This window comes from Plodia interpunctella, chromosome 13, assembly GCF_027563975.2.
Source record: "Plodia interpunctella isolate USDA-ARS_2022_Savannah chromosome 13, ilPloInte3.2, whole genome shotgun sequence".
In the NCBI taxonomy this organism is placed as follows: Eukaryota; Metazoa; Arthropoda; class Insecta; order Lepidoptera; family Pyralidae; genus Plodia; species Plodia interpunctella.
The window spans coordinates 7,944,082-7,968,730 of NC_071306.1; the positions used below are offsets into that span (position 1 = coordinate 7,944,082).

Consider the following 24,649-nt stretch of genomic DNA (forward strand, 5'->3'; position numbering starts at 1 on the left):
TTTTAATTTAGTAAATACTTTTAATTGCTACTTACCTAGGTATAAGTCAAATGCATACACATATTCTTAACCTAAACGACTAGAACTTTAATAAATGGTCCCGGTTACTTAAGTGCTTCATATTTTTCAATATACAATAGACGTGAATGTCACTATCTATGCCATCTGAGAGGATTATAATATTTTCATCGTACATATTGAATTGCAAGATACAAAATTCGTGACATGTGCTTCCATTATCAACATTCACTTACTTATAATGTAGCATGTGTTAGACTTCCATTTCTAATTCTACCTACAATAGAATAAAAACAAAAGCAATAAAAAATAATTGTTGTTTAAAAATCGCCAACATTTTTTGAAGACTTTTCTATGCCAGAGTTGTGACACTGCATTGACACATAACATCCATGGATACATTGAAAACATGATTTTTTTTATTACTAGGTACTTAGGTATCCTATGATTACAAATTAATATTAATGAGGTAAGAATTCGATAAATAAAATTAAGCATGTAGTAAAGAAATCAACTTTACACATATCATTTTTTTAAATTTGTATGGCATACTCACTCTACCTTCTGATTTTTAAGTTGTAACCAATTTTTGTACTTATTTCGAGTATTTTACTATTTACAAATAGAATTTTCTGACTTATATTTATATGAATAAGTAGTATAAAAATAAAACCAATACTTGAAAGACACACTTAAATAATGAAGATTTTGATTTTAACACCGATCTGTTAAGACTACTTACATGCTTATAGCAAAACAGCTATTTTACACATACCATTCATACATTAATCACATTAAAGAGGCAATCAGAAAACGCAGTCAGATTGTGCACTACAAGCAATCCTAGCAATGCTTTTTAATTCAAAACGAAACAAACTAAGAAAGAGATAGCAAAATTTCCTTACAGTTAGTAGGAAGTTCTGGCCACATACATTGCAATTAAGCAACGACGACGACGAAATACAATTTGAATTTAGAATTTAAAAAAGAATTTCTGTCACATTTTTCATGAGATATGCGATATCAAAATGGTTAATTTGGACTATACAATTTGATTTTCGAATTTTAAAGAATTCCTGTTATAAATTCATTTATCCATCATATTATCTCTTCAAAACGATTTTCTTCGATTTATTTGCAGTGAACCTTTACTGAACCCATCTGGATATCTTCTTTGGTAGAAGGGGTGCGTGATGAAATGGTGGTCTGTGTTCTTGACATGGGGTCGCCTTTCACCTGTTTGTATCTACACATAGAATTGACATGTTATTTTTGTAAAACAACTTAGTTATAAATAATTAAGACCTATTTAGTTACATTATGATGTTTGAGAGATGGGACAATACAAAATTTTGAATTTTTAACGAATAAGGTGGTTGATATTTTGATTAATGTAACGTGTACGTGAAATATTTTAATAATTTTGATAAACGTTTTAGTTAAAATTTAGATTATGATAGAGAGAAAGCAGACCCTGGGTCCGACGCTCAACGACTGAGAAAGAAACCGGCAAAGCGCTAAGATGAGAGAGAAAGAGAGAGAAATCTCAATAATGATTCTCATGTCGAGTTATTAGTTAATAAAGCATGACATCATTAGATACGACTTGGTGACTTGCCTTAGTATGTTGATATGTGTTAATTACACAAAGCAGTTATAGTATATAGAAAAATGCAGGCTGATTCCAACCAATCCTCTAATAAAAAAATATTTGATATTACTTTTTTTGCAACACATAACACAAAATAAAATTAATTAGATTATTTACTGATAGAAGCGTCCAATTTTTATTACAATTTCTTATTTTTATTAGAATTTGTTTGTTCACTTCGAATTAATTCAACAACAAACCTTGTGAAAGAAACTTCAACTTTCTTAATTTTTTTTTTACAACTATTTGTAATGAAGTAGAAAAACATAGAAATGTTATGATACATTTTTAAGGGACAAAACATAAGCGCATCGGTACATACTCGTTCACCTGACATGATCTGATGTGATAAGTTGACGTTGTGCATGCAGATCCCAACTTTGCTTTTGAGGAACCAACCCAAGTCTAGAATGATCAAAATGATTTATTCCCAACAAGTCCATAGCAAATAAATTGCTCTTATATTTGGTTATGATGATAATCCTGCTCAAGTTATATATATTAAAGCTATGGTGAAGTGGGAAGAATCTAAATAATTCTAAAAAATACCGTTAGTGCTTTAACTATGTGTTTAAAAAGATTTGCCTAGAAGACGATAGAAGAAGTAGAAATCTCAATAGATATGAGTATCAAAGAACATTCCTCTTACATTGTTAACTCTGAGAATACACGACGAATATTCAGAAAACGTTTGGCATCTAATAGTTAGAGAATTAGAAATTAGTGCAATAGTATAAGTATAACACTTCGACTATAACTAAAGTAATAATAATCTTCCTATAACTAGTGCAGATTATCTTATATTATGTATCTATTTACACTCTTAAAACCAACAAGCATTCCGTGACCAACTCTATTGCAACTCTTGTAGATTACTGGTTACGTTAGTGTGCGACCTGGTTAATTCAGTGTTTAAACTCTCCAATCCACACTATTATCACTTAGATTTCTGTACCTTTTGAAGCTCCTGTGTTTCTTCATTTTATGTTTGTTCATTCATTATTCTTCATATTATCTTGTAATATAGGATTGTCGTCAAATTAAAATTATGTAGATTTATATTCATCAATCGTATCATTATCAAATTATTTATACAAATTATCAGGTCGTCAATAAGGATAAAGAATTGGTAAGAAGTAGTTATGTTTTTTTTTTAAATATTAATAATTTGTAATTCTTTACTAAATTCGTTTAAATAGGTATTTCATTGTCTTAAAAATTCTGGTCTTTTTACTTCTTTATATGAGATCTATGAAACAGGATGTATTTACAAATGCACAGTTTGGTGCGTTTTTACACTATCAGTATCAAGATAGTAAGATCGTACGGTATCAATGCTTCTCCTCTGATCTTTGATTCGTCGCCTCCGATGCGAAAGCTGTTTGTTATCTGGCGTATTCATATCGTAATTGTCATTCTCATTCCTATCTTCAATTCTGTCTTTAATCCTGGGTACAGAAGTAACATTACTTTGTTAATTAGGTGTTGCCATTTCTTTATATACTTCATATCTGTGGCTGTGTATCTAGATATACTCTGTTAAGCCAATCATAATATTTTAAATTTCGGTATAGTTTTTCAATTTATTCTTCGCGCATTAATTTCAATATCTTGTGAAAATATCAGTTTTCGATCAAGCCAATTGCATGGAATAAATCTGAATAAGTCACAAAAATGAAGTGTGTTAATCTACACACACGTTGTAAAATAAATAAAATGTAACAATATATATACAAATTACTTAAAAGCGTACCTCTTTTTGATCAATCTGAAGATTTTCCTTTTACAGACGAAGATAATGAAGATGGTGACCCCCACGAGGACGTTGTAGGCATCTGTGATTTTCCAGAAGTTCTCCAGCTCAGGATACAGCACGCTGATCACCTCCAGGATCCAGTTGACGCCCATCACCATATATAGTTTGACGTACAGGAGGAGCCTAAAACATTCATTGATTAAAATATAATGCTTTTCGTATCAAATCTACTTACAATATTGGGATCATAAAATTAAGTGATTATTTAAACAGCACAAGACAAACGCTACTGCTTAAATGTTTTTTTTTAATAGAAGTAGTGATGGTATAATATTAGCTGAAATTTGATCAAATTTGTGCTTAAGTGTAATCTTGTTCATTGAAAGAGTTCAGATTGTAGGGTTTTAAAATGAAAATCAAATCATTTATTTAGAAATTAGGTCTTCACAGGCACTTTTTCACGTCATATTCTAAATTAAATGATATTTACCAAAGCTACAAACTACTAACATTTCGGAACGACCACTGCTGAGAAGAAATTTCGGGTTGTTAATTTTTAGCCAACTGTTTACTTAGTTTAAAGACAGTAAATTCATAAGAAACTAAGTTTTACATTGGTCCTCCTCTTCGAAACTTGCATCTAACGATGCTTCAATATGCTTGGTGACGCGAAGAATAAGTAGCTCCTACTTACATTTTCCTATTTCGCCTTGGAAAGAAAAAAAATCATACATGTGCCAAATCAGATACGTGAAAAGTTAAGCAATTTGCTCACATTTCATTGGTAAAAAGTAAAAAAAAATTTTTTTTAATTTTCTACGACGATACAGCAAACAGTTTTGACAAAAATATTGCAAGAGCTAAAACCATTTAAGTCAAACTAAGGATAGATAAATATCTACCTCTGTTTATCATTGCGTTGACTGTCGTGAGTGGAGCTCTCCTTTGATTTGAGCACTGCCGTCTGTTTCTTGATCTGCACTATTTTCACCGCGGTCAGGATGAAGAATATCAGGTTTATGAAGCACAGGATCACCACCGGCCCGTACAAGTAGATCATGCGAGCGCGCCCTAAAACGTATAGTGATGATCCTGAATGAATTGATAGAAACTAGAAATGATTGTTAGATTCATGCTTTATCAATGAAGGAACCTCGTGATATTTGTTTAAATGGAAATAGTATTTTTTAAATAAAACAAAAATACTTTTATATATTTATATTCTAATAACAGCAGTGGGACAATAAAAGTTACCAAAAAAAACAAAGACAAAGATTATTTATTGGCAAAAACATGAGTTACGTAAGTTACGAGCTTACCAATGTAGGATACATTGGTCTAGAAACTTCAACGGGTATCATTTGGAAAACAGAAGAATATTACCGTAAAAGAAGCAGCCCTGTCGTCTCAAATTCGGCGTCCAGGGGCTCGGGGGCATCCCGGAGAACTCCAACCCGGTGACGAGGATGGTCAATGCTGTGGCGAAGCCGAAGGCATATGCTGCGTACGCGTTGAATCTGGCGCGCGATGACAACCGCTCCAGGGATAGACCTCGTTTGCCACTGGGGAGTGAAGGGAAAGGAATTGAATAAATTGTTTTGACCCCATTCACAAAAAACACAACTGGTCGTTGTCTGAACCAAAATGACATCCATCCATGGAAATACTCACAACCCCTACATCAATTTACAAAGTTGATTATGCTTTTGCCGCAGTTCCGCCCGCGTTTATTTCCCAAAGAACAGTTCTTTTCCTGGGATGAATACCTTATGTGTTTATCCGCATGTGCATAGCATACAACATTTGATAGGTAATAAGTATAGAAAAGATAGCTAGAGTAGATAAAGCGTGAAGGAACTGAATATGTGGGTATTGTTAGGTAGTGAGTAGTTACGATAAGAATATTTTAAAATCGTAGTTTAAAACGTTAGGGCATTGTCTTCATGATAAATATTCAGTGACGAAAATATAATTATCTCTGTCTGGGTCTCTGGTCGAAATTTAATAATAAAATAAAAATCATATGATCATTTAGACGAACATGAATGATCTATTTATGTTAATTTTAATGGTGAAATTATCGTTAAAATTTGCATCAAATAGGCTGTTAGGAACGTAATTTAAAAATTAGTGAGTGATTAGTTATATTTATGCACCTATTTGAAGTTATGGTGACATTGTCTGCCTTGTTTGTAGAGGTTACAGACATTTTACGATTCATTCAAACCCAAAAAAGATTGAATACTTATACTTCTAAAAAAGCCAAATATATTGCTGTTTACTTTATAGATTCATATAAAGAAACTCAAACATTTATATTTGTTACCAATAATTGAGATTTATATTTACCCACACAAGAAAAACGTTCAATATTTATTTGTTTGAGCATTGCCGCTGGGAGTTTCCCAATACACAACCTTGTGACTCATGTCACGTATCCAAGACAGTGAAACAACACGTTTTACACATTTTTATATATTCGATGTATATATTCTAAATTATTTTAGTAGGAATCTATGTTCTTCTTCTTTAACTTTTCGACTGAGTTCTTACTAACACTGGTGTCGGATTTTCTTTCAAGATTCCTAAAGAAATCTAAGTTTATTATCAATTTTAATGAACGCTTTTTACTAATGTACCGAAACCGGGAAAACTCTGAGATTATATTTTTATACACGAAATAACTTCAGTGAAGCAATGAGTAAAACCAAGTCATACAACCTTTTTTGTAACACCGTAAAAGACATATCTCTGCTCGCTGGATATTTTGGGCTCGTGTGAAATTCCAGAAATTTGTCAAGCTAGGTAAATATTGACTGACTGTGTGGTGCAACATGACAAGTTTTCACATTAAGTATACGAATGACTGCATGACATAAACTTCACGGCTCTACCACTGACAAAACCACTAAGGAGTGCATCGAAATTTACGGACTAATATGTATAAGTGGTAGGGTAAGTATAGGTACCTACCTAGATTTTTGTTTCTTTTGTTTCTTCAAGAATAACATCTATCTGGTTTATATACCAACTCACCAAGATCAAGTCAAATATTCTTCTAATATAAGTTCATTCTTTTCCATTGAAATTATTTTCAATTTTAACTGTTATTCTATGAGAAATTGTTTGAAAAAAGAAAAGAAAAATTTGAGAAATTTGTTATTCTATATTTATTATTTTAGTCCATACCATTCGATTAAGTTGTACTTATATTGAAAATAAATGTAGGATGAATTTTTTTAACATCGCATTGTAAATAATGTAAACTCATGGTTTTGAAATAAAATGACAAAGTAATTCTATGAGAAACAAAAGAAACAAAAATTTCTAGGTATATTTCTATTTATTTATATGATCTAATGGATAGAAAGTAAAAGCCAAAGATTTATATATGTGAAATTTATTTGTGGTAATCGTAACTAACTATATTATGAATGCAAAATAAGTTATTTCTTTGTAACAAAATTGGTCATCCAAAGTATCTTATTATAATATAAATTATGTAGTTCATCCACACAACAACAAGGCATGTTTAGCTAAAATAAGGAAAACCGTGGGAAATCCATGCATTTCTAAACCGGTTTGCAATCTAGTACGTGACCGCTACCAGTTGTAAGTTGTAACTTGGAATTGATTTGTAATTTTGTGCTCCGTATAAATGTTTAATTATCAATACCAAATGAATGTAAGTAAAGAAATATAAAGTAAAACTGGCGTACGCTCGCTACTTTATTACACGTAACAACGCTGTATGAGTGAAACGTCTGAACCTAGAAACTTTAAAATTTAACAGAAAGGTTTTTATGTAGCGCAAGCAGGAATGGAATTTTTGGATTCCATCCCTAAGGTGATGAAAAATTGAATCTTAGGCGATACCGCTGTGAAAAGCTGTTAATTTTGATGTTTTTATTTCGTCGGGAAATATACTCCCATGAGTTTAGAAAAACCAAGCGCTTCCTTATGCCAGAATGTTCATTGTGATGTTTCTTTTTCTCACGTGGGTTTCTCCTGATCATATCCATCAATCAAGATTGATTTTATGTCAGTTAATCATCTATACGTTGTAGAGCTTATGTTGATTTGTTTATAGAATCTAATACTTATTGTGTTATATAAATTATATTGAATTTCATCGTTTATTATATGATTTAATTTTTAAGTGCGTTTTTTCGTCAATAAAAGAGCTTGTTAGATATTAAATTGTCTACGTTGTGGAAAGTTGGGTTACTCAAATAAATTAATTAATTCGATAACTATACGTAGATAGATAATGTTCCAATTTAATTTGTTTGTGGTACAAATTATTGTTAGCACCTTTTTGTACATTTCACACCATTACGATAATTGGGTTACCAACTCGGCAACTTAATTACTAGGGAATTCACAAAATGGCTCTTAGAAATATATAGTTGATTATAAAACAGACACGAGAACTATCGCTAATTGAGTAGGTAAAGTTTTAATGGTAATGTCGATCGTTTAATTTTGTTTCAAGCAAAAAAAAAATATTTATTTTAAATAGGTCAAATTCTCACGATGGATGAAAACTAGCGACCATTAGTGATTATACAAGCCTCCACAATTAAAATACACAAATATTCGACAAGACACAATAACTAAACTAAATCCTAAGATTTTCCACTTACCATAGGGTCTATTCTGACGTTTTAGTCCCTTTGGCTAGATTTGTGAAGTTAGTTATAAAATGGTTATAAAGTTAGTTACAACTCAGGAAAGAATTAAAGAAAAGCTATCAGTACAGAAAATAAGGCAGTGAAAATAGATGAAAATTCAGTAAAAAACGATAAACTTACCTAAAAGTCCACCATATATCGAAGCACATCACGTTGAGCCAGAAGAACGCAGCCTCGAACGGGAAGTAAATTATGATAGCTGGAGAAGGAAATGTTATTATTGTATTCTGTTGTTTTCATTTTATAACAGTGAAAGTTGGTGGACGTATTTGGATGTACACGTTGCAGTCATTTAGCTAGCCCGTTTATTAAATGCACGCGCAAAAACTACACGAACATAAATATCTGGCTCAGCCGCTTCCGCAGAAGGGGCAAAACTAAGAAGTATTTTAAGAAGAAATAATTTCAAGAAGTTATATCTAGAATGCATATCGTCGAGGATGATATGCGTGGCAATGGTGTGATATCTAAAGACGCCAAAGGCCGTGAGAAATTGAGGAGAAAAAGTAAAAAGAGAGTGTAAATAACTACTTAATTTAGTAATTAGTACTTCGCTGATCATTACCAATTTTAAGCTACAATGTCCGGTTCTTTGTCACATGCGCCGAGACTTGCAATTTCACGAAATTGCTATTTTAATGTTGTGTGTATTGTATAGACGGAGTCAACATTTCTTAATAAAATGTCAAGGTAGAGTGTCTCACTTGGCCCAATCGAATCTTTTAATACTCGAGCCATCTGTCCAGCATATTTCAGAGTTGAAGAGGGCTATTTTTGTCACATTACTGTGTGTCTGTTTTATATTATGACGGTCGTTTTGTTAGAATTTTAACATGTGTTGATTTAGCAATTTGGACTTGGACTTTAGTGCTTACTTTTTACGATAGAAATTTATATCATATAACTTCTTCTCAAAGAGTAGACTTGTTTAACGTACCATTACTCATATATCATAACGTATTTTATATGAATTAGCTTTTAATTGTACATAGGTTTATGAAGTCAATTCCGCGTATGAAAGTATCTAGGCACTTACTAATTTCCTTTTAAAGGATTACGGACACATGAAAGAGAAATAAGTAGGTATTTATATACCTACTGCCAGCAGCAAAAATAAGTAATTTGGCCGCATTTTGGCTGTATTGTCAAGAGAATTGTACCATGAACTACAGAATTTCGGTAATTTGTGAAATAAAAGGCTTATAGGCACAGTCACGCAAAGTTAGTAATAAAAAAATATATTTATATATTTTGTTTTAACTGGATAACTAGACTTTTAGTTCCCAAAAGGTTTGATGCAAACATATTATTGGACTATTTGGGAAGTTACATGGACAAGATAAACTTTTTTATTTCTTAATACACCAATAAGTTTACACAAGGTTGAAAAGGCTTGTCCGTTTTAACGCTGTCTGCTTCATATAATTGAATGTCTCATGGCCTCTTGTGGTTAAATAATGACCGGAGCCTATGAGCCCGAAGTTGCTGCTGACTGATTTCGATCGAAATATTATAAGAAATGAAAACGATTCCGTTTTATATTAGTTATCATATTTAACAAACTTGATATGATAGATCATGAATAGATTTAGGGCGGAAGCTACTGTCCTTAGTTATATACTCACAATACGAACCGAATATAATTTTTTTCTTAAAAAAAATAACTTTATACGACTTCTTCGTCGGCCAGGATTAGACGATCCGTAGTGAAAAATGTCTTGTTCCCATATAATTTTCATTATAACATAAACGACACGTGTACCTGGTCAGCGCAATCATTTTCAAGTTTTAACTTTTCTGCCTTTGGTGCCAATTAGTTACAATTATAACCTAAAATGAACATTTTTATGTCTTTCTCATGGAATTAGAAGTACTTACTAAATCCATGGTCATTCTAAAAACATACAACCGTGGTTTGTCACGTATTCTCTCCATTAAATACATACATTAATATATACTAGTAACTCAGTTTTATTTATCCTTGAGGTCATTGTTGAAAATGTCCCATTTATCCATTAGCACATCGATGAGTCATAGAAGTTAATGGCCCATTATCATCTACCTGAGAACTGTCAAATATAGTAACATCATATGTTTAAGTTCTATTATCTATGTCAGGCGTGAGGGTGATAGATATGGAGTTATAATAGATTTATCTATCAATTAATAATTGGGTAACAATCAATTAGGGAGATGGAATTTCCAAAGGCGTAGCTAGGTAATCAACATCAATGTACAAAAGATCTTCAACCCCATCTGAAGTCATTCATTTATGAAAATTAAAATCAAAATTAAATAATTTGTTACTATATGAAATTATGAGAAATGGTTCTGATCGAGTTCCAGGCCCACTGGGTTTGGGCACCGTCAGGGCCATAACAAAAGTTTATTTGTATAGCGCAGATATACAATAAATAGCTACTGATAAAATTTCTGTAAGACGTCTTGTAGACCGGGGTTCGACGCTCAACGGCTGCGGAAGAAATCGGGAAAAAGATCATACGAAAGATGTAGATATCCAAAATTTCTTACTTGATAAATAAGAAGATTTAACAAGATTTGTTTGACCAAAGATGATGTGATGGCCTTGTGCTAACTTTAGAAAAACTGTATAAATGGGAGTTTTATACGCGTGCGTGTAATTTAAATTTAATTTAGAAAATCCGAAGCGTCATATTTTTTTCCCATTGTTCAATACAGGAAACACGTCATGCATTCGTAAATTGAACCTTTTTTCACCGAGGTTTATTTTTAATTCAGATGTATATTTGTGGTGTAATGAGGCAAGATGGATGGTGTCGCGGGAGTTAATCGGCGGAAAATGTAAGTGTTATCTTGTTGATATGATCACGTAAGACATGTTGTACAAAGATAATAACTAGCCCAACCACAACCCAACAGATAACTCTCAATATTTATAGTTACATACACAAGTAAAGCAAACTGTCAAACAGTTTGCAGGTTTCCTCACGATGTTTTTCTTCACCGGAAGCAAATGTTGGTCTATGAAAACTACTACACATGAGTCAGATTGCTATAAAAACTCACGTGGCAGTAGGATTCGAAGCTGGGACCTTTCGATCACAGGCGGTCTTAACCACTGGACCACCACCGCTTCGCTTAGTGCCTATTGAGCTTTTGATTTCACAATTGAGTCATCAATTTAACTGAAAATTGTGAACGTGATTTAGTATTTTGTGTTAACAGTGAGAAAAAGCATGAAAGACTTACACAGGACAACGCACAAGGAGGTATCAGTGTTGTCCAGAGCAATGAGGATCTGCATGGTAGCCATGAATGCGAAGGCCACGAACAGACAGATCAGGTACGCCATGAGGACCCTGCCGTGCAGGTTGCGTAGCTCGGGCAGCCATGCGTACACTGCGCACGTGGCTAGGATGAACACGGAGGAGATCAGCATGCCTGGAAGAAGGAACTCGATTGGGTTTATCAGAGATAGATTTACGACGAGTGTTTGCTAGTTCCTATAGTCAAAGGGCCAACCGAAAGTCTCTGTTATTGCGGAGAGAACACTCCGAAATTATTACATCGTAAACGACAACGTTTGATTTTACGAGCTTTTACTTAACCATTATCATAACATTAAATAGGGTACGGGTACCAGTAGTCAGCCTTTTAGCGAAAAGTGTAAATTTAAATATGTATAGAAAATTATTGAAAATAGTAATAAAAAACCTTTTGTACTTATATACTTAATCATTTATTAAACTTTGATAAGCAATTAACAAATAACATAATTTTACTTAATAAGTATGGAAAATAAAATATTTATCAAAATAAGGCACTTTTCCCCAGTACTCAGCCGGCACAAGCCAGCACTCGGCCATGTAGCTACCAGTAGTCAGCCTCTCCTGAGATCGATTGTTTTAAGCTTAATTATGTAGGAACTTAATCAAATTAATTAAATAATAAGACCTTAGTAGGTACTCTAATATCACAAGAAACATTATCAACTTATTCATCATTAAAATCACTATTTAAAAAATTCTGAAGTTCTTCTTCATTTCTAAAGGTTTCTCTACGATTAAGCATTTTTTTCAGAACTATATTTTCTTTATTAGTTTGTTTCACAGGAGTTCCAGGTGTTATGACTATATCACTGAGGATTTTAATCTTATTTGGTTTAGCTTTCTCTGGATCACAGTTAGTCTGCTCTGCTTCTTCTGCTTCTTCTCCTTTTCTTTCTTTCATATCATTTAATTTTCTTTTTTTAATACTTTTCATAATGAATTCTGGATCAGAGTCATCAATTTTCTTTTTTGTATTAAGTCCTTTCACTTTACGTTTGGTAGAATTCACAGCTTTATTTTTCTTGGTTTCATTTTTCTGCTTTTGCTTTTCTTCTTTATTTTTCTTTCTCTGTAACTTTCTTTCTTCAATGGCATGTTTCTTTTTTTGTTTCTCATCCTCTTTCATAATTTCAAATTGCCTCCATTCTTCAGACGATATTGCTCCAATTCTGTTCATTACTCTAGGAGATGCGGTTTTCTTTATAGGTGACGGAATAATGAGATGCTTTCGAACAAAAGGTGATACTTTCGGTGATCGAATGAGTATCACAGAATCAGTCTTAGGTTTTTGGTAATACGTCGGTTCACTTCTTGACATCGGTGAGTTGTCTCCAATGGGTACTAATATTGCATTATCATTGACCTCGAATGTGCTTACATGAATAGCATCGTCCAGTAAATTATTGTTGATAAAAGTAAGATCGCCAAGTGTCATATTATTTAAACTATTAGTATCTAGTACTTCGGACGGTGATGTACTTATTCTACGTTTATCTACTTCTTTATTATATATCCTAGTTATATCACTTTTTATTTCAGTCTTTTTTTTGTTTTTATTTTCTTCTTCAGTGTTTATTACGTGTAATTCTTCTTTGGCTCCATTTATTTCAGTTTCATTGATAATAGGTCTGGCATTCGTTACTGTCAATCCAGGTTCTGTTCTTTCCTCAAATATTACGCTTTGTTCATTATCTCCAACTGTTCTCTCTGTAGTATTACTACTTACTGAATTATTTAATGCTTCAACCTGTTTCGCATTTTCAACGATTTCGAGTACAATATTCACATCAACTCCTCTTGCAGTCAAATCATTTCCCAAATGCTTTATAATTTTTGATGCGATGTCGAAATCTCTTTTTTTGAACTGCCTTGATGAAGTTATCTGGCTGGCAGGTGCATGAATTTTCTCTAAAATATTTTGCACGCATTTTGAGTAGTCGACTGCATTTGGATCGAATGGAAAAAGGCCACACTTACGGAATCCATTTTTGATGGCTTGATTCAGAGATTCTTTGCTTAATACTTTTTCCAATAATGGACAGAATGAAGATTTTGTCAACACAGTGTTAGCGTTTTGTGGCTGTGAACACCACTCATGAACCGTTTTTGCCCATTCAGATTTCAGTGGTTTAAAAACGCTAACATCTGCTGGTTGCATCATATGTGTTGTATTAGGTGGTAGTGCGTACAAAATGATGTTATTTTCATGACAGTATTTACTGAGCTTCATTGTCATGTGAGTTTTGTGACCGTCGACAAAAACCAGCACTGGTTTTTTCACTTTGTTTTCATCTATCCACTTGGATAGACATTTAGAAATATAATCGAAGAAAATGTCTGCCTTCATCCAACCAGTGTCAGATTTACCGAGAAACCAACCATCAGGCATACTATTTATAACATCTTTGGGGGGTCTGATGTACGGGAAAACTACACAGGGAGGTAAAATATCGCCCATAGCGGAAAAAAAAGCTAAAACCGTGACTGCTTCCTTTTCTTTGCCCTTTACTATTTGGTATACATTTTTATATCCTCGGGGTGCTATCACTTTTCCAGTTTTTGGGCATAGCATGAAGCTTGTTTCGTCACCGTTTAGTATTCTTTTAGAGTCCTCTAACACGTCGAGTGCTTGATTTTCCCTTAGATAATCTGTGAGTTTCTCAAACCACTTTCTTATACTCTCTTCAGTGATTACTGCCCTTCCCTTTGAAATAGCTTCAGGTGTTCTCATTGAAAACATATTGTTACGTCTGAAAAAAGAATTCATCCACTTCTTGCCTGGTCTTCCATTTACAAACGGGTTAGGCCTGCCGTCTTCTATCATCATATCCTGGACAGTATTAAGTAGGTTGTCAGGTTTCATCCCGAAACCACAAGTTGCAATCTCTTTCAACCACGTTGCAATTTCTGCTTCTTCTAATTTGTTAAGGAAGGAGTCTGGACCCATTTTTCTAGGCCCTTCAGGAACTCGTAGATGAAGTCTATCTTGAATTGTGCCTCGAGGAACCCCATAGTTTCTACTAGCTTCTCTAATAGACATGCCATTTCTAATAGCGTCTAAAGCTTGAGTAAGTTTCTCTTCGGGGTATTGTAATATGGGTCTCGAAAGAGACATATGGAACTGTAAAAAATAAACAATACCAACAAATTAAGGAAATACTTAGTATTTAAGGGCTTATTAAATAAATCGATAAATTAAGCAGCGTGAGTTACGGATGGCTGAACACTGGATTCACCCTTCCCAGTACTCGGCCGTGGCTTAAACAAAACTAGTTAGGCGGCCGACTACTGGATTTTTGATGAAATGTTGTATGGCATGTTTATACTAAATTAAAATGTGAATTTCAGACTTTAAAATGATACCAATAAGACTTTAATTTAAAAATATGCGTAAATTCCAGTACTCAGCCGGGGGTGGCTGAACACTGGATAAGGTAAAAGAAACGCATACCCAGTAGTCAGCCACCTCATTATTTAAATAACTATAAAGAAACTGTTATATTACTTATTTGATTTTGACGTGAAAAATGTACATCGAGTATATTTTAATAAGACATGATATAAAAGTTAATAATAAATCACAATAACTCACCTTCTTCTCGGACACCTCCCACTAAGAAAATTTTGGCGCGCACGCCGCCTCTTCACTCGCCAAGTGACAACGATGAAATGGAACCCGAATACTATTTCTTGCAACCGCGTGGCGTCATTCTGATCTTCCGAACTGACCAATAAGAAGCCAAGGCCTTTTTCAAAAGTGACCTGATTGGATTATTTGCAATAGAACGCTATTCTTATAGGATATTAGCCGGAAAAGGCTGACCACTGGTGCGGGGCTGACTACTGGTGGCCGTACCCTACTCAAGGTTTTATTTTTTGTTTGTCAGACACTGACTTCGTACCTACGTCTGTTTGAAAGTAAACAAAATGTAACGAAATTATCAAAAGTTTAATTAATAATGTACCTAATAGTTATTGATGATATATTCATAGATAAATGATCCTGCGCATATACAGGTTTCACAAGTGGAAACAAAAACTCACAAGTGATATTTTGGACAAAATGGTGTTCGCCTTGGTCCTCCTGGAAGCAGACTAAGGCGTCTAATTTAGACGTCTTCATTCCGTCTTCATCTTCCGTGATGAAGGTGTCGATACAGTATTTCTCCGGCCGCAGTAACTGCCATGGCGGGTTTTGGTGGGGCATGTCCACCCATAGCTGACCGTCCTGGAAAAGTGATTATTTACATACATAACAGTTTGTTTGGGAAATAACTGCAAATCCCTTCCACGCCACGTATGACATCAACCGAAGAACATGGATGATTTTAAGTTCTAGGGCGGGAACTGTGGTCCTTGTACTGTAGACAGAAGGTTATTCACGTCATTGAATGATCAATTGTGTGCTTGATCTATGAATAATTATTAGTGTCTACAGATTCGTCACCACATCTTCTCAATACCTTTAGGTTGAGTTCTGTGAACTGAAAGAAATAATGAAGCTCGAAGAGGAAAAGAAGAAAGAATAATAAACATTAAAAAACCCACGAATTTGAAGTTGCTGGCACCATCTCATCTGCTAGAAAAAAGCTGGGTTTCTAAATGGTTGAACGCACATTTTCTAAACATAGGTAAGAACTAAAAAAAATACATAGATAAAAAATAAATCATAATCGGTTCAGCCGATTGGCTGCTTAGATACTACGATCAGACATACACATACACAAACTTATAACCTTTGTTGTCGGGGGTTAAAAAGGGCATTTATGGATCATAGGAAAAGGTTATGTAGGATGTATAACCAATGGAATATAAGTAGTGAATGATTGAACAATGCTACTTTCCGACTAGTCAACTCAGATACATTTTTCAATATCAAATATGTAGAAAAACAAATATAAACAATAACAAATACAATACTAATAAAATAAAATAAAAATAAATATGTAGATTTTGGTTTGACTTATTGACTGTGAATATGCTACGTGTGACGGCACGATTTTGGAGTCAAGCATTCCTAATTTAATGGGAACAACAAAATTATTAAAGTGACATTTATTTATCCAGTTTTTTACCAAGTACTCCAATCTACCACTTAACATCTGTACAAAGGAAATTATTATAGATATGTAAATCTATTATAGTGACGTTGGTATGTAGGTACCTAGTACTAATCGTGGTTATTAATGACACATATACTTAGCAAAAAACAATTAAATAACATCCTATTATACTCAATTAAAGGCCGTTCTGTAATGGACGATTAAGGGTGAAATCGCGTTACCTGATGACTGACGTTGTCTTTAAAATAGTTATATAATCAAGATATGATGTAACTAATTATTTAATAACCTGAAATTAAAAGAACACCTAGGTACTCGTACCACATATGATTGTGTAGCAAGCTCACTCATATATAGTGGTTTTTATAGGCCACCGTTTGCTTCCGTTGATGCATAGCGTGAGGAAACCTGCTCACTGGTTGATTATTATGCGACTAATTGCCAATATGGTGGTACCTAGTTGCAAAATAATGTCATATGCCTTTTGGTGACTTGAATAAAATCTGATACTAATAAGAAAGAAAAAAGTACCACGAAATAATTGAATATTTATCATCTTGCTATGTATGTACTTATAACATTGTGTTCTTTGTAAAATAAAGATAATTACAAACAAACAAAAATATTTTATTTCCCTAATCATAGCGTTTTAATATCTAAACTTAGTGCATGGATACATTGATGTAATTACTTAGGTAATTAGTCCAGTGCATGTTGTTAGGCAATTACATAACAGTAATATCCCTGTAATCACAGACTTATGTCTACCACACGCGTGTTTTAAAACAGAACTTATACGTAGGAATATCCTCGCATATTCTAGCTAATTAATGTTTTTTAAAATAATTTAAATACACTTTAATAGTAGGTAAAAAAACCACCTATTTACAAGTAAATGAAATAAGTCAATTTCAATCAATCAATCTTTATACGATATTAATTAAATCTATTTTCTCCCCTCCGTTACGTTAGAATGACAATAAAATTGATTTACCTACATACATAAAATATGATTGGCCGAGCAAAATACGTATAAGTATGATAATTGAGCTGACAAGTACCGCCTGAACCATCCGTTCACGAGTTGATGCACGGGTCAGCCATCGCAAAGTTCAACCAACAAATTCAGAACAGCATAAAGTTATTATAGATAGGAGAATTATAATGAACCACAAAACAAAAAGAAAAGTGTTTTCCGGACTATCTTGTTTTGTTCCTAACATATGCAGCATATTATACTCACTGTAGTCATGTGTGTGTTGTTTGTAAACTGCGAAACTTGCACTCTGTACTCGTCCACATCAGTGCAGATTGGTATTCTCGAAACAATGTGAAACAAGTCTATCACATGGAAGTCTTTGATTTCGTGGTACTGATCCCAAACAGGGGGGTCAAATGCACTTCTATCAATTACACAAGTCCTCTTTGACCCCTTCTTTTTATAAATTGATTCTCCGATGGGACAACATTTTTGTATACACGTCTCTTTCTTACAAATACATCCTCTTTCAATCTTTGCATATTCATCGAAGTAATATTCGCTTTTTAAATAAGTTATGCCGTTGTAAGATATGGAGTCATCGTTATTTTTTATCCCTTCACTGATGTCTGTTGAACTGTTTTCATCACAAACTTTGAAATCACTTGCTATTGTTCTCGCTATGAGCACTAACACCAAATTCACCGTAATTTGCATGTTTTTTTATATACTTAATTCACCGTTTCGCTCTGCTGTTTTTTTATTGTTGATCTTAATAACTGTAAATATTTTACCTCAAATAGAATCGACTGTCGTTCTTGCACCATTGGAAATTTTGCTGTTTACATAACATTACTCAATGGGTAATTTGAATTTTTGTTTATTGTTTATAGTATAACTTCAAGTTAATTACAAGTTTCCGCGCGGACTTGAAATAATGCAGTTTGTAAATCTTGTCTTATCTAAACAGGTATTTGAGTCATGTTGTTATGGGAATCACATAATCATTCCTTACGAATATTTATCTACAGATAAACAATACTTGGATGTCTATCATGTCATGTCAAATCATAGGTATGCTTAAGGAAATATAGCTGATATAATTTAAATTTAGATTTAAATATGGACAAGAAGAATGGTCTGTTTGGTTCCGTTAGCTTGTTTTTTGACACGTATCTAATTATGATTACAGTTGAATTTTTTGTTATATTGTGTATAAATACAGACACTATTCGTTTATTTTTAAGAATGATTCACTGAACAAAATAATGATTGACTAATCGGGAAGTACGTATTAACAGTGTTTCTTTTATTTTAAATTTATGATAAAAGAAAGTGTTTGTCATTCCAATTTTAGTCTTCTTTTTATTTTATTAATATTTAATATATACATAACAGCAAATTATTAACATTATAATTCTTAGGTAAATAAAAAAAAACTAATATTATGTTATTTATCTGCTGATAAAAATCACGAAAATAAATATGAAACACTGAACAAAACTGTCAAATATAATAAACAAGACAGCAAATTATTTCAAAAACAGGTTTCAAAAATGACAGTACCGATTCCAAATCACAGTTCCGTGATAAAACCCATCTCTGTTATTGTTTATCAAGCACAACGCGAGCCATCAGACTCTTCACGAACGTGTACTGAGTGTGAAATTCGCGGAGCCACTAAAACTGGTTGAGGCTGACCACGTTGTCTCGTCTCGACCAGGTAGACGAGGTAGACCGATCAACTTGCTCCATTAGCGACGCGAGTCTCATTAGGTTAGTGATTAACTTATAATTTAGTTATTGAATACCAGTGTAATTAATTAATTAAATATTATACTTATTTTTTTATCTTATATTGTAAGTTTAAATACCTTAAGAATAATATACTTAATGTGCATTTCTAACTTTAGTTCTCTATCTACCACTTATTTATTGTTTTAATCATTGAAAATGTCAAAAATATTCCACTTCTTAGTTACAGGACTTGTGAGCTATTGATCTTCCTATAAAATAATACGTTTTTCACAAAAATATGATTTTTGACACAAGCTGGCTTCAAACTTGAATTGCAATATTCCACCCGAGACATAGGACATGCGTAGTTACATTGCAAGTTAAATAAAAGGTTGTAAAAATATTATAAATAACCAGTGGATTGCTATAAGGTTACACTCGAAAATAAAAGCTTGTGAAAAATCTTATAAGAGTAATTATTCTATCTTCAGAAAAGAGAACTATCTAGATTAATTTTTATTTTTGAACTGAAGCATTATTCTTCCTGTCATTTCGAATTAACGTTAATTGTGCTTCTCTCATATAGGTACTGTACGTTCTTTATAAATTATTTATTTTAATTTCTAAAATTGGCCAGTGACATGCAAAGCACAGCGTGAACTGAATTATTCCCTAGCTTCCCTAGAGAATATAGGTACCTACCTAGAAATAAAATTTAAAGTTCCATTTACAAAATTAGTATTTTTTTCGCTAGGAGGTTCATCATTAATATAAGTAGGATTTCTAATAAAATGATATAGATATATATATATAAACTGCATCGATATTCTCATATCTGTGTAATAAGTACAATGGATCAAGTAATTTAATCTTGTTTCTATAAAACGTGACTAAATAACTAAATACATGATGATTCGAAATCTAATACTTATTCACAATCAATTGATAATCAACGTCATGGTCCCGCCCCGCGACATGCCACACGCCGAGTTTATCAAGTAATCAGCTATGTGCCATGACGAGGGGCATATTTGTAAATATTTTATGTACCTGCTTAATTTTACAAATAAATATGTTTCGTTTCTATTTTATCTGAAATTTTTGGCTATTTAATTATTAAACTGAAGGTAACCACAATTATAATATCAGTGGGGAAGTCTGGAGTCAATGCATAAGTTTGGAGAATGTTTCAGTATACTAGCGCCATCTGGTCTATATACAAAACAATTCGTAAGTCATATGTTTGCAAGTATAAGTTAGGCTTGTTGATAGACATATCTGGTACGGTTGGTTAGAGTGCGCTGACGATGGATGGCGCTGTTTAATACTTCTACCCTCGATACGGACGAGGGGTGTCCTCCACGTATCGGCTATGATCGTAGCCAATCGGGGAACATTGCTTATGAAACTCAAATTGAAACAAAGCGATCGAAAGACAAAGATGGTGGGTAGAATGTCCAGAATGTATATTAAACTGCACTCTCCACCAATATTATAGTAAACAAATAAGTTAGAAATGTCGTTCTAATTTTAAATATTTTTTCGCAGTCAAAAAATTGCTGCCGATTGTTTTGTTGTGGACTTTTAATTGTATTGTTGGGTTCCAATACACTTTGTTTTATTTATTACGATCATAGAAATTGGTCAAAAAATAAGACGTAGCCACAGATTTATAGGTATAATACTTCCAATAGTGTCGCTTATTCCAATATATCTATAAATTAAAATATGTTTTTTTAAAATGTGGAAAGGTTACTCTCAAGAGTTGCTAAACATATTCAGCAGCCATATAGCATACAAATATAGCTTTACTAAGTGGGTGAAGGATCTGAAGCGAAATGATAATGGCTCTCACTGGCATTCACTCTTGTTTATTTTTGATACTATTGAATGGACGTACCCAGTATTCGGTCTAGGAGGGGTGAATAATTTTATGATAAAAATAGATATTTATTGTAAAATGATTTTGAAGAACAGCCTGGATTTCAGCATTTTTTTCTCAACAAGGTTTTAAGTTTATCGTGTAAAAGTTTCCATCCAATTGAAAAGGTAGACTATTTAGTAATACTCATTTAAATTTTAGCTGAACTTTTTTTACAGGTTTTGTTTTTTTACTTTGTGTTGGAAAAGATCGTTTGAAAGTGGCAGTACATGTAAGAAGGCAACCTTTGCTATACGTAGAAAATGTCGTCACTTTTACTATTATTATTATCGTTAAATTCTAGCAAATGTGAATTTTCTTCTTATGCTTGAGCAGTGCAGTCACACCTCAATTAGATTTTTCTTTATCATTTGTCTCCGTTAACAGTTCAGATTCGAGATTCAGTTCAACAGAGTTCGAGTTACGGTTTGAATGTTATTGGCTGTTGTTGATATTTTTATTAACAGATAATATTTAAATGGCGGCGTTCTGGCATAAGAGAATGTTAGTTATTTTATAAGTGTTCTGTTTTTAGCCGTTGAGGTCTATAGAAAAAAACCTAACTAGCTTTTAGATCATCTTCACTTACACGTGTCGACTCTGGACAAACTATACATACTATTATATAAACCATACACATACTATAATAATATCTTCAGGCATCTAATGGGACCGAAACCATAGAGTGGAAATCTGGAATGTTCACAGAGGCGCGTATTAATTATCACATGGGGTGAGTTGCACCAGTCAATTTTGACGTTGACCTTAACCTACGCGCCGCCGGTCGCTTGGACAATATGGCTTACTTTTGTAAATATTTCAGTATATGTATGTACTTTTGTAAATATTTTAGTAAAACATACATAAATATTATATGATTCGATCGGGAATTGAATATTTAATTAATTAAAAGTGACACCCTAGTTAATTGGTAGTAAAATTCTTGTATCTAACTCATTCGTTGTTATAATTAAAAGAAAATATTTAAATGCAAATACTGAGAACTTTATAATGTCAGTGATAAAGGGTGGTGTAGCAACACACGAAGATCTTGTGTTTCAGTATTTTTGTTGTTCGAATCAGGACAACAGGGACATACACACATACACGTAAAATAGCTTGTTTGACTTGGCCTCAGATCCATGAACAAAATTCACATCGATAATGCTATACCCACTGATAGTACATTTGGATGAGAAGTCTTCAAGGAGACATGATGATGAGACGAGAAACGGAGAGAAGGTTTCACATCTTTATCTCACAAGGATCTCGAGACTCGAAGGCCCCGTTTAGACCGACCCCGATATGAGTAGGTTCCCAGTGTATTGAATTTCTCAGGGGGCAGTAATTTATCCGGGATAAATGTGTCCTATGTGCTTCTCGTTACTTTAAACTTCTCTTCTTCTTCATAGTCGTATTGCTCATGGCTGTAGGTCGTGGTTATTACGTGGAATGAAACACACACAAGAACTTTCTTGGCATTATTAATGGAGTGGTTTGCCATTGCCTTTTCTATTTCAGACACAAGTTAATAAGAATCAACCAGCGGACGATGAAAACTACTATACTTGAGTCAGATTGGTATCCAAACACATGTGGCACGAGTAAGATTCGAACCTAGGACCTTTCGCTCCACAGGCGTCTTAACCATTACACCACCACCACTTTAAACTACCAGGTATGCAAAAATCCAAGAAAATTGGTTGAAGTTGAAGAACCAAAAATAAATAACCAAACTTGACAGTTACTTTCGCGTTTTTAACATTAGTTAGGACAGCATGTGAAACGTCCTTCCATCCACAGTCCTATCTAATTTCCTGTTTTCCTAGATAATGGTTTTAGGATTTTATCCACTACAACTCATCATAAAATTAAAATTAAAAGTACTTAGTCAAGTATACTACTCCTACGGAGAGCTTTGCATGACCTTGGCATACGTAATTTCCATTTAATATCGTGATACGTCATGCGACAGACCTCAGCACGCTTCTTCTTGGAAACTGGTTTGATAAACAGGTGACCAGTTATTTTTATCTAACAAGAAAATTTACATATAAAACACATCTTGGCGCCCGCCTAGAGATTATTATACTTTTATATTATAAGAGACGATTGGTGCTTACAGAAAAATATACAGGAAAAGGGAAAAAATTAAAAATAGATAACCCGTCTCATTGCACTAGAATACTTATTTGAATATTTAGAGTAAAAATAGGATAAGTATTATCCATTTGAAGGCACACCAACGAAGCCTTATACGAATTCGCGAAGATTATGATATATTATCAGGCTGGAATATTATTATATTATATATATTATATTAGACTTACTTACATTTTTATATATAACGCCTCTCTTCACGGCAGCAATGATCATCGGAAAGCCTATATTGGATAGCTTTTCCATAACTATCCAGTCAATATAATGTTAGTGACCGAACTTAAAATTTGCATAATGTCATCTTGGTATAATAGTTAATTAACTGGTACAGAATGCCAATAGCAAAGTTATTGTATTTTTGAGTTTAGAGTTTGAGTCAGATTATTTTATTTTTTGGTTGTGTTTACAAATTGGCGGGAAAAGTATCGGGTGATGAAACAACAAGTCTCAAGTATAGTGATTTAAAAAAATTTTAATTACAAACTCACCTTTTGCATAAACCATGGCCTATTTTCTTTGAAGACGTCACAATAAAAAGGCTTTCCGTTTTGTTGTGTCCGAAGCAAAGCGAACGCGCCGGTTCTAATATCAACATTCTTCTCAAAATTGTTCAGATAGAATACATCAAGTCCTTTATTCAATATTAAATCTTGTCCGAAATCTTCGATACATTGTTTTTTATACACAACCCAACCCAACGGGCAACATTTTCTAAAACATGGTTTCAATTCACAAACACATCCCAATATTCGCGTTTCATCGTTTATATTTTTTTCAAATATCAAATTTTTGGGGTAAGCCACTCCTATAAGATTACGAAGCTCATCAGAAATCTCTTTGTGAAATACTGATCCATCGCCGAAAAAGACACTATTATTTGTTATGTCAACAGTGAGACTATCATTACAGGGTTCTCCAAGACCAGACGAAAATAAAATAAAAAATATAAATAAAACTTTAAACATCTTCACGATTATTTCTTGGTTTCGCGCCAATACTAAAATAAAAAGAAATGTTTCGTTGGTTCGATCGAACTGTTTTTTGAATGACAGCGGAATTATTTTTTCTTTTTTAATTGCGCGAGGCACTGGCATCTACTCGAGTGCCGCCGATACACTCAGTGCAGCGTGTCGCGGAGTATCGAGCTCAGTTTCATGTAGGTTTACAATCAAATCTGGATGTACAGGAAACTCGATAAAGTTTAAATACATAAGGTCGCGCGTTATTGTTGTAATAAATTAATCGTCGCTGAGGATGTCATTATAGAACGGAAAGAGTTTCCCAAAACTCGTAAAAATCTGTAATCAACTTTGGATTCCTTTTATCGAAATCTGTAATCGACTTTGGATTATTTTTATT

The 24,649-nt window shown here is 33.3% G+C and overlaps 1 protein-coding gene across 8 annotated transcripts; it reads right to left on the reverse strand.

The window, feature by feature from the left end:
• Nucleotides 1-24,410, reverse strand: LOC128674741 (G-protein coupled receptor Mth2-like). 8 transcript variants are annotated; one of them, XM_053753605.1, is made up of 10 exons: nt 19,039-19,184; nt 17,737-18,251; nt 15,475-15,658; nt 11,351-11,542; nt 8,240-8,318; nt 4,809-4,987; nt 4,328-4,496; nt 3,423-3,608; nt 2,000-2,074; nt 671-1,264 (listed from the first exon to the last, which is right to left on the reverse strand). In XM_053753605.1, the coding sequence occupies exons 2-10, from the start codon at nt 18,187-18,189 to the stop codon at nt 1,150-1,152; spliced, it is 1,632 nt and encodes a 543-aa protein (XP_053609580.1). In that variant the 5' UTR covers nt 18,190-18,251; nt 19,039-19,184; the 3' UTR covers nt 671-1,149. The 8 variants fall into 8 exon arrangements, 6 of the variants coding, with proteins under 6 accessions (XP_053609581.1, XP_053609576.1, XP_053609580.1 ...); XM_053753606.1 differs by lacking the exon at nt 2,000-2,074 and having other exon boundaries at nt 1-1,264; XR_008405195.2 differs by lacking the exons at nt 2,000-2,074; nt 17,737-18,251; nt 19,039-19,184 and adding exons at nt 2,625-3,117; nt 23,779-24,409.
• Between the last annotated feature and the right edge of the window lie 239 nt (nt 24,411-24,649).